Raw genomic sequence first — 11,032 nt, forward strand, 5'->3', positions numbered from 1 at the left:
TTTTTTCCCCCCCCCCACCCCCCCCCCCCCCCCCCAATACAGCTATTCAAGTCATTTGGTCATTTTTTTTTTCATATCGCAATATATATCGCAGAAAAACTAATTATTGCAATGTGAGTTTTTTTTCCAATATCGTGCAGCCCTTTTTTCCAATATGAAAAGCTCTCACCTTGATTAACTGGAACTTGATGCTGGAATATCAGCTGATGTCTGTGATGACACTTGATCTGTTTGACCGAGTTAAGGGAACTGCGGATCATTGTGCAGCAAGAAAGCCTGAATGCTAACGCATCATTAAAAAATACATACATAAAGCATCATTGGCATGTTTAATGCAATTTATTGATAAGTATTTTTATTGTTGAATGGCAATGTATCAATAATATAGCTTTAAACTGCATACAACAACAGCTGATGCCGAATTGTGTCAGCTACACATTTGAAAGGAAAATTTACAATTGAAATCTCCCATGTTACTATCTACTGACACCACTGCAGACTGGTTTGGATCAAATTTCAAATATTAGAGTGCTTGCATGCAATTTTGAAACACTAAAATTCTTACCAAATCAAAACTATGCTATGATTTTTATAACCAGTGGCTTGCTAAAAACATAATCAACATTAATGCTGCTAAAGCAGACTGACTGAGGAGTAAAGGACAAGAGCGTTGACATGTTTGTGAAGCGTTGTGTGTGTGTTTTTCAGAAATTCCTGGATGAGCTTCATGATCACGGGCAGCTGCACTCCATGTCTGCCTGGATGGAGATGTACCCAACCGTCAGCGCCGATATCCGCTTCAACAACATGCTGGGCCAGCCAGGTCTCTCTCTCTCTCTCTCTCGCACAAACACTGAGCGTGGCAGGCTTTGTTGCTGATGAATAATACATGCAAAAGGGTCCTGTCCTCATTTCTGACGCTGTCTCCATTTCACCAGTACAGTCTGTGAACTCCACATGACTTTGATACGTCAGCACATAAAAAAAAAGAGAATTTCTTATGGGCCATCTAAAACCAAATACAAATTGAATGACAAATAATAAAATCCTCTGATTAAGACTACATTACTTCTCAGAATAGTTGTTTATTGTATGTCATAATTATGTAATGCTGTTAGATATTGGTGTTTAAAAAAAAAAAAATTGCTTTGTATGTGTTTTTAGGCTCCACCCCTCTGGACTTATTCAAGTTTTACGTGGAGGATCTGAAAGCTCGTTATCATGATGAGAAGAGAATCATTAAAGACATCCTGAAGGTGAGTGAGTCAGTGTTTGACATCAGATCAGTGCTGAAGCCCTTGATGAAATGTGTGTGTGTTCGTGCAGGATAAGGGCTTACTGGTGGAGGTCAACACAGGCTTTGAGGAGTTTGGCTCAGTGATCAGTTCAGATAAACGGGCCACCACGCTGGATGCAGGAAACATCAAACTGGCCTTCAACAGTGTAAGCAGACTGCCTTGCTGGTATTCATACTTCTTTTCAAATGACATTGTTCCAAAATGTAATGAAATGCCCAGTTACATATAAAGGCAACAAATTATGCTTATGAAGGCTGTACTAAGCTAGTCCCACATGTACAAGAGAAGGGAGTGGTAATAATAAAGCTGAATGTTCAGCATCATTACTCCAGTCTTCAGTGTCGCATGATCTTTCAGAATTATTCTAATATGCTGATTTGCTGCTCAAGAAACATCTCTGATTATTATCATCATATGTTCAAAACAGTTGTGCTGCTTATATTTTTGTGGAAATTGTGATACAATACCATTCAGAATTTTGGGGTTAGAATGTCACTTTTATTCAGCAAGGGTGCATTTAATTGATCGAAAGTGATCGAACGTGATCAAAGTGACCATAAATACATTTATAACATTACAAAAGATTTTTCAAATAAATGCAGTTCTTTTGAACTTTCTATTCATGGAAAAAGTCCTGAAAAAATGCATGGTTTCCACAATGTTTTCAGTATATAACCATTAATGATAACCATTACTAACAACTGCAAGAAGAGACTTCTTTCAAATACATTTAAAAATCTTAATTATTACAAACCTTTCCGAACAGGTAGTGTACTTGTGAAGAACTACAATATGTGAAGAGCATAAGGAAAGACAAATATGCTTTTAAAAAGACACATAAATGTTTAGCTCGTAGTCATTGTTTTTTGGTTGGCCATATCCGTTTATGCGCTATATAGTACATTTTTAACGTCGTGTAAAACACCTAAAATTATGAAACTGGAAGTTAAAAACAAAAGAAGAGTAGAAGAATTAAAATCACTGAAATGTAAAATAGAGGAATTAAAAGATGAATAAATATGTACACAAGTACAAAAGCAAGGCTAGCTAATACTATTTATATTAATTCATGGCATTTAAAAGCAACTTTTTATTTTTTTAAGGCCTTCGGTTGAAATCCCCAGTTGTCAACAGTGATTGGGTAGTGCATTTTGGGCTAGTTCCTTTAATCTGATGTTATGGCAAATGTAAGCTGGAATTTTGTGTATTTTTGTATTTAGTACGGCTTATTTAGCTCTATTGTCTAAGAGGATTGTGATGGTGAGGAAATTTTCCCACCGGTTAATCGACGTGTGACAACACCGATAATACCGGTATCACCATGGGGGCGTTTCTTCTTTTCCTTGCTTTCCTTTGCTTTTAAATAGCTTGTAAAAGCGCCGTGCGCATTTTACTTTCACTTTCGAATTATCGTCAATTCGGCGTCAATTGCTTGAACGCAACAACAAAATACAACGTCAAACTCACTTTAGCCTATATATAAAACATAGAACTTTTATTAACAAAACGAATACAAATACGCCATGCTATAAGGCAGGCTATGCCTAATATAAAATAACAAATAACTTGCATAAAGTTTAAATAGGTAGTCTATACAAAACTGGAAATAAGTAAACATAACCAAATAAATAAGAAACAAAGTTTATTAGCAAAACGAGTAAGAAAGCTTGGAGGCACGGCATACACCTTGATGTCAAATAAAATAAATAAATGACACAAAGATTAAATAAAGTAAAAATCAGCAAACAATGTAGAACCAATTAAATAAGAAATTAATGTTTAAAAAAAACTTTCAAAATCACATTAGATAAATGGCAAAAGTCAACAGGCGCTTTTGCATCTCATTTCGAAACTAAATCATCCGTGATCATCTCGTCTGTCTCACAAGTAACAAGTGACGTAACCGATGTTGCGGCTTAACACCGGTATCACCGTCGTCTGTCTCACAAGTGACAAGTGACGTAACCGATGTTGCGGCTTAACACCGGTATCACCGTCAGCAACGTCTATCGCGGCAAACCTATTGTCTAATGCACTTTGCGTGCTGTCTGTGTGAGTTGCTGCTTTTGTTGAACTGTTCAAATCAGTCGCTTATGAGGTTTCAGTTCGGTTTGGATTCTGTGTTGCCTACGTGGACCTCAGAAATGTGTTTGATCTGTTTAGTTGCTGGAGAAGGCTGAAGCACGTGAGCGGGAGAGAGAGAAGGAGGAGGCCAGGAAGATGAAGCGGAAGGAGGCGGCGTTTAAGAGCATGCTGAAACAGGCCACACCCCCTCTAGAGCCTGAGGCCACATGGGAGGGAGTATGTCATGCTATTACAATAAAATATCAATGGTTATATAATTTGTGAACCTGGAGCACAAAACCAGTCTTAAGTCGCTGGGGCATATTTGTAGCAACAGCCAAAAATACATTGTTTGGGTCAAAATTATAGATTTTTCTTTTATGCCAAAAATCAATAGGATATTAAGTAAAGATCATGTTCCGTAAAGATATTTTTGTAAATTTCCTACCGTAAATATATCAAAACTTAATTTTTGATTAGTAATATGCATTGCTAAGAGCTTCATTTGAACAACTTTAAAGGCGATTTTCTCAATATTTTGATTTTTTTGCACCCTCAGATTCCAGATTTTCAAATAGTTGTATCTCGGCCAAATATTGTCCTATCCTAACAAAGCTTATTTATTCAGCTTTCAGATGACGTATACATCTCAATTAAAAAAAATTGACCCTTATGACTGGCTTTGTGGTCCAGGGCCACATTTATCTGTAGGCTAGACTGTATTATCTTCCTCCACTGGTCTGGTGTGAATGATGTGTGTTGATGCTGACACAGGTGCGAGAGCGGTTCCTAAAAGAGCCTGCGTTTGAGGACATCACGCTGGAGTCCGAGAGGAAGAGGATATTCAAAGACTTCATGCACGTGCTAGAGGTATGAAAGAATTATTAATGTTTTTACAAGAGTTTTTATAGCAACCAGATTCATATTTAAAATAATTGACTCAGGGCTGGAATTCCGTTTTTTCCTAAAATCATGAGCCAAGTGAATCATGTGAGTGAGTGAAGTGACATGTGGCCAAGTATGGTGACCCATACTCTGTGCAGACAAGTGCTCTGCATTTATCCCATCCAAAGTGCAGTTCATTGAACTTTCTATTCATCAAAGAATCCTGAAAAATAAAATGTATCACCATTTCCCCACAAAATATGAAGCAGCACAATTGTTTTCAACATTGATAATAATAATGCATTTTATTTATTATGCGCTTTTCTTAACCCAAAGCGCTACAACTGCAAGCATAGGTAACAACAACAAGCATGGGTTTCTTAACCCATAGCACAACCACAAGCATAATAAAATAACAGCGATAAACACACAATAAAACAGTATAAACATACTCAGTTACAGTAAGCAACTTTAAAAAGATAAGTCTTTAAAAATTTCTTAAAGCAGTTCAGTGTTGGAGAATCTCTAATCCCGGCTGGTTGAGCATTCCACAGTCGTGGAGCTGAGACAGAGAAAGCTCTACGACCCATAGTTTTTCATTTATATGCAGGCTGCTGAAGGATACACAACCCAGCTGAGCGCAAAGGGCGAGCGGGAGTATAAGGAGCAACTAAACTGGATATATAGGAAGGGGCAGTCCGATGAATAGCTTTATAAGTTAAGATCAGGATTTTAAAATCAATACGGGCTTGAATAGGAAGCCAATGCAAGTTTTGCAGTACCGGAGTAATATGTTGACGGGCAGTTGTATATGTTAGTACCCGAGCAGCTGAATTCTGAATATATTGTAATTTCTTAATAGATTTATCAGGGAGACCAACATAAAGTGCATTGCCGTAATCAAGCCTCGATGTAATAAAGGCATGGATGAGCCTTTCTGCATCAGGCAATGATAGAAAATTACGGAGTCTTGCAATGTTTCTTAAATGGAAAAATGCAGTTTTTGAAATCATTTTGATATGGGCATCAAACAATAGTTGAGGGTCAAAAATAATGCCAAGATTTCGTACTTTGGGTGGATAGAGTAGCGAAGCCACAATCAGTAATCAAAAAACAGTAATCACTTTAGAACTATTTAATTTATGTACAGCCGCTGGCATACCGATACACAAAAGTTCTGTTTTTGACTCATTGAGCATGAGAAAATTCATGTGCCACCAGGCTTTTATCTCGCCCAAGCAAGCAGTAAGTGTTGTAACTGCAAGATTAGGATTAGGGTGCGTGCTGAGATAGATCTGAGTATCATCGGCATAAAAATGAAACCCTAACCCGAACTTGCGAATGATCTGACCCAGAGGCAACATATAAATACTAAACAGGATAGGCCCAAGTACAGATCCCTGCGGAACTCCCTGCTGCACTAATGTTGGTTCAGACTGACAGTTACCCAAACAGATAAATTGAAAGCGATTTGGATGATAAGAGTTAAACCATTCGAGTGCAGTACCAGAGATGCCTAACCATGTATGCAATCTTTCAAGAAGGACAGCATGAGATATTGTGTCAAAAGCAGCAGTAATGTCTAACAGGAGTAAAATACTACAAGCCCCCATGTCAGCAGAAATGAGATGATCATTTATAACCCGGACTAGAGCGGTCTCTAGAGATCAGGTGCTATGACCTGATCTAAATCTGGATTGAAAGGATTCTAAGATATTGTTAATGGACAGGTATTGTTGTAACTGGCCGGCAACAACTCGTTCAAGAACCTTAGCCAAAAATGGAAGATGAGCGATAGGCCTGTAGTTTGACAAATCCTCCACATTAGAACCAGTCTTTTTAAGAACTGGTGTAATACTCAGAAATGTTTCTTGAGCAGCAAATCAGCATATCAGAATGATTTCTGAAAGATTTGGAGTAATGATGCAGAAAATTCTGCTTTGCATCGCAGGAATAAATTACATTTTATAATATATTAAAAAAATATTTAAAAATATATATATTTCACAGTATTGCTGTTTTTACTGTATTTTTGATCAAATAAATGCAGCCTTGGTGAGCAGAGGAGATTTATTTCAAAATTGTTTGTTGATTATTAAATGCTGCTTTTTATTTTTACAGGACAATAGTATGTATTACAATATAAGATATATCTTTTAATGAGATAAAATATATATTTTATTTTTAAATAATAAGTGTGGGGGGCGTGGCTTGGGGACGAGGTCGGATTTTCCTGCTCTTTTGTCTCTAGCTGATCACATGCCTGTGTACCGCATTTAACATATGAACAAATATGTGTGACAAGACAAACTGTACATATCTAAACTCTTTTAAAATTAAAATTGATCTTGGAAAGTCTTTCAGCTAAAGCAGTGGTTATGTCTGTGATCTCTCTCTACAGCACGAGTGTCAACATCATCATTCAAAGACTAAGAAACATGCCAAGAAATCCAAGAAACACCACAGAAAACGTTCCCGATCTCGATCAGTGAGTACTTGTTCTAGCCGTCTCATTTCATACCTGCAAACTCGCCGCCGTTGACATAGCCATGCCTTTATATGAATGTATCGCTGGAAAGAACTGACTGTCTTCAGAAATGTTTTGATGGCATTTTCTTTTCTCCTTCATAACTACTGTATAATGCCTAATACAGTGCAGCACTACTTTATGTACCGGCATAGCTGCTGTATTCCTGCTTTTCCATGTGCTGCGCCTACTGTCAGTAGCTTCACAGTAATAAACTGGAGAATAAAAGAATCACTGATGCAAACTTCAATGCATATGAGACACATCCAAATTCTGCTGTAAAGCAGCTCTAAAAAGACAATGGTGTCATTATTCAGCTGCAGGCAGTTCAGTGTTGATTCAGTTCAATAGCTGTTCGATAACTGTAAAGTTCATCAATTATGAAACATTCAATTAAGCATTTAGCAGCTCTATAGAAGGCAACAGTGTCGTTATTCAGCTCGAGTCAGTTCAATGTTGATTCAGTTTAGCTCAACAGCAATGTTTTGGGGTTTGTCAAACAAATTCAAATTTAGTTAGAAATGGTCTTCTACAGAAGACAGTAGTTTCATCATCCATCTCAATTCAGTTTGTTCTGTTCTTATCCAAGTCAGACCAATTATATATAAAACACAATCATTTTGAATCTTAGAAAATGGTTTAAAGGTTGAAATGTGAGGTTTATTTTATAAAATGTTGTCTGTTTTTTGTCTTGTGCTATTTGAACTGTAAAGTTATTTAAAATGATCGTTTTACAGTTTACTGTGTTGCCCTAGACTGATTTTGTTTTTGTAATATCAGAATTTTCTGAAAAGATTTCAACTGCTGATTCCATTAAATTTTGTAGAAGGGAAAAAAAAAAAAAAAGTAGGCCTAATAATGAGTGTTATTTGTGTTGTGATCCGGTCTGGAGATTTGAGGTGTGACCCGTTCTCACTCATCCTCCTAAACTGTGTCCTGTGTGTTTGTTCACGGAAGGGCTCGGAGTCAGAGGATGATGAGTATCACTCGAAGAAGAAGAAACTCTCTGCATCTAAATCTCCATCCGAGCACTCGTCTTCTGGGGAGTCTGGTCAGTGTCATTTAGGATCGATATCAGTGTCCTGCAAAACACATCAATGCTGAATACATCATGAGCGTTTAACAGCAGCCTCTCAGTAACCATCATGTGATCTTGATCTTTACAGAGAGGAGTTACAAGAAATCTAAGAAACACAAGAAGAAGGGAAAGAAAAGACGACACAAATCGGTGAGTAGAGAACAACTGAACTTCTTTAATACCTTTTCCTTGTGGATTCACGGAGTCAATTGATGAGTCTGACTTACTAAATAACCTGCACACAGACAAACGTAAGTCTTGCTTGTGTTTAGATCTGTTTAGATTGATGAATGTTAATTTGATCTCTCAATAATATTGCGTTGTATTGCATGGTATTTTCTAGAGGTCGACCGATGTATCGGTTTTGCCGATTAATCGGCACCGATAGTTGATTACTGGAACTATCGGTTATCGACAAAAATCCATGCCGATAGTTTTCCGGGTTGCGTCCATTGCTGGAGTGGCTGAGAAGGGTCTGCTGTCATTACACAGTGCTGTCTAGTGGTTGAAATCACTGACAGCACGTGCTATTTGTTTAGACACGTGATACTGCACGCTGAACAGAGCGGGAAACTTCAGACACGGATTTAAATGCAGTCGACAGAAAATCCTGCCGATAAACTTGTGTCCGTTTGGTGATTAATAAACTGTTTTAGACCTCTGCTCGAGTTGAACGCGACGCGTCCGGAGTGTGTGATACCGGTGAGTTCTAGACTCAGCGCTGCGCTTTTATTTTGATTAGATAATCAAGTGTTCAAGAATAGAAGAAGTTAAAGTGTGAGAGTATACATACTATATCCATATGTATATAATTTTAATGCTATAGCCTTTGTGTATATATTTAAAGATGTGCATCTTTAAGCATGACAGTTGAAATTAAATGGTAACACTTTAAAATAATAGTCCATTTGTAGCATTAAGATTAATCAAAGCTGTGTAAATATTGTTCCTTGTTAGAGTGTTAATTTCAACATTTACTATTACTATTATTTTTACTACTACTACTAGTATGGTTCAGTACTGGTTTTGTTAATAAAGCACTATTTTAGTTTTTGTTCAGTATCAATTTTAAAACAATCGGTTAATTAATCGGTATCGGCCAGTGTGGTCCAACCTAGCTATCGGTATCGGCAAAATCCACTATCGGTCGACCTCTAGTATTTTCAACCCCCACAATAAAAACTACACAGCTTTGATCATAAAACTAAGCATTTATGTAACATTTTACTGAGACATAATTTTTAGGAGATATAGAGCGAAAACGTTTAAATACTTTTTATGCAAGTAGTCCGTTTTACTGAGATCATTGATTTACATTACAAGCTGTCAGAATTTCAACTTGCTTTTTGGCCATATGAATATCTGATATAGAATCTGAAATTAGCATCTTCACCAAATTGCATATTTCTGCTCAGTTTGGGCCTCTGAATAAAATTAGGTATTTTTTCCTAGAGTATGAGCTCCATATTCTCCTATATCATACTATATGAGCCACAAAGGCCATATGATACTCAACTAAAACACACGTCAATTTATTTTTGTTAAATGTTCTTAAAAAAAGAAAGGCTGTTCATATTGCATTGTGTAGTATAACATTGCATTTAGTTGTAATCTATGGTACTTCAATATGAAAATGCACTGTTTTTCTATTAGCAGCTGTTTTGTTTAGTATGTTTAAGCATATAATTAGGACTTTGAATTTGAATAATGCTCATTTTATGTAGAGTTGGAACCAGAAGTGGTTGAATTCCTTTCCATTTTTAGTAATGAGGGATGTTTTATATTTGTTGAATTGGAATAATTAAATTACTCAAATTACTTCAGTTGAATTACCTGTTAAAGAAGGGCTTTCTCCATCATTTATTGATGAAGTGTCTGAGTGTTTATTAAATATGAATATGAATATGAGCGTTTATTAAATACCCAGAACCGTAGTCTATTCCTCAGATTATGTTCAGGTCTATGGTGCTACATGTTTACTCGCATTCATTAAATAACATAGTTTTATTAAGTGTATAACTCTAAATGGCTATTATAGGTTAATGAGCAATATGGGGAATATCACGTGTTTTTTTTTTTGCAGGCCTCCCCTGAGTCTGAAGGAGAGAAAGAGCGGAAAGGAAGAGAGAAAGAGAAGGATAAAGAGAACGACAAATCCAGAGGGAAGTCACGTGGAGAATCCAAACAGAAGTCCCCCAAAAGAAAGAGTACAAAAGAAGAGGTAAGCGGCCATATCTGAGACGGATCACATCTGCTTTCTTTTGCAGAGTCTCATTTACTCACACCCAGATGTGTTCTGGTTCCCTCTCAGGGTGGATGGGATACGTCCGGAAGCGAACTGAGTGAAGGAGAGCTGGAAAAGAGGAGGCGCACTCTTCTGGAGCAGCTGGATGCACCATAAATCACTCACTGTCAGTATGTCTCTCTCTCACTTGCATTCCTGTAATGTGTTTTGCATTCTTTTGCAATGTCCTGACAGAATATCGATGAGCATCTGAGTGTTGGGTATTTGCCTGTGGATCCATTGACTGTCATGTAGTCTCTCTGAGAGGCAGTATTGTCTGAACATCAGCACTCTTGATCTGGGCTTGTTTGATTTTGTAAGATTATTTGCAGAGGTTGCAAGTGATATGTTGCCTTTAACTGCAGAACCTTTTTTTAGGTAGCTGTATATTTGTTATTGCCAATAGTTTTAAACATTGCTGATAAAATGGGGGGAAAAAATGAACTGGCCTGCATAAAACACCTATTATTCAACTTCAGATTAATCTGTGAGATTGTCTGTAAAAGCCATTTTTGGAAAATGTTATCGGTATGAAAAATGTCTGCAGCATGGTTTTCAACTTGAATTTTGACAAATAAACTATAAAAACAATGCTTTTTTTGTTGCTCCTTTCTTACATTTATCAGCAAAAGCACATACAGACCTACTCGTTTTCATCTGCAGTGATCTTTTTGTTGATCATTTTCACTTCAGTAACTTAAGATGTATGTTGCAGGAAGAAACATCATTAAACTGCCACTGAACTTTTAGTAGGCTGCTGAAAGAAAATATTTAGCTGTCAATTCAAGTGAAGCATGATTTCTGACCAAAATGGTTGGACAAAATTTGGGCTGGTTTGGGGTCAGTTTGGCGGTTTTCAAACATCTAATCTGTATAGGCCAATTTGGTTAAAAAAA

At 37.0% G+C, this 11,032-nt stretch overlaps 1 protein-coding gene across 3 annotated transcripts in view; it reads left to right on the forward strand.

The window, feature by feature from the left end:
- Window positions 1–10,567, forward strand: part of prpf40a (PRP40 pre-mRNA processing factor 40 homolog A) — a 26,159-nt gene extending 15,592 nt beyond the window's left edge. For all 3 annotated transcript variants that reach the window (XM_016252274.1, XM_016252273.1, XM_016252275.1), the window contains 10 exons: window positions 709–823; window positions 1,165–1,256; window positions 1,327–1,443; window positions 3,462–3,599; window positions 4,137–4,232; window positions 6,649–6,735; window positions 7,732–7,825; window positions 7,941–8,002; window positions 9,936–10,073; window positions 10,164–10,567. In XM_016252274.1, coding sequence (XP_016107760.1) covers window positions 709–823; window positions 1,165–1,256; window positions 1,327–1,443; window positions 3,462–3,599; window positions 4,137–4,232; window positions 6,649–6,735; window positions 7,732–7,825; window positions 7,941–8,002; window positions 9,936–10,073; window positions 10,164–10,253 — 1,029 coding nt within the window. In that variant the 3' untranslated portion in view covers window positions 10,254–10,567. The remainder of the gene's footprint in view (window positions 1–708; window positions 824–1,164; window positions 1,257–1,326; window positions 1,444–3,461; window positions 3,600–4,136; window positions 4,233–6,648; window positions 6,736–7,731; window positions 7,826–7,940; window positions 8,003–9,935; window positions 10,074–10,163) is intronic.
- The last annotated feature ends 465 nt before the right edge of the window (window positions 10,568–11,032 follow it).

This window comes from Sinocyclocheilus grahami, unplaced genomic scaffold (assembly GCF_001515645.1).
Source record: "Sinocyclocheilus grahami isolate Dianchi unplaced genomic scaffold, SAMN03320097.WGS_v1.1 scaffold1098.1, whole genome shotgun sequence".
NCBI classification, from domain to species: domain Eukaryota; kingdom Metazoa; phylum Chordata; class Actinopteri; order Cypriniformes; family Cyprinidae; genus Sinocyclocheilus; species Sinocyclocheilus grahami.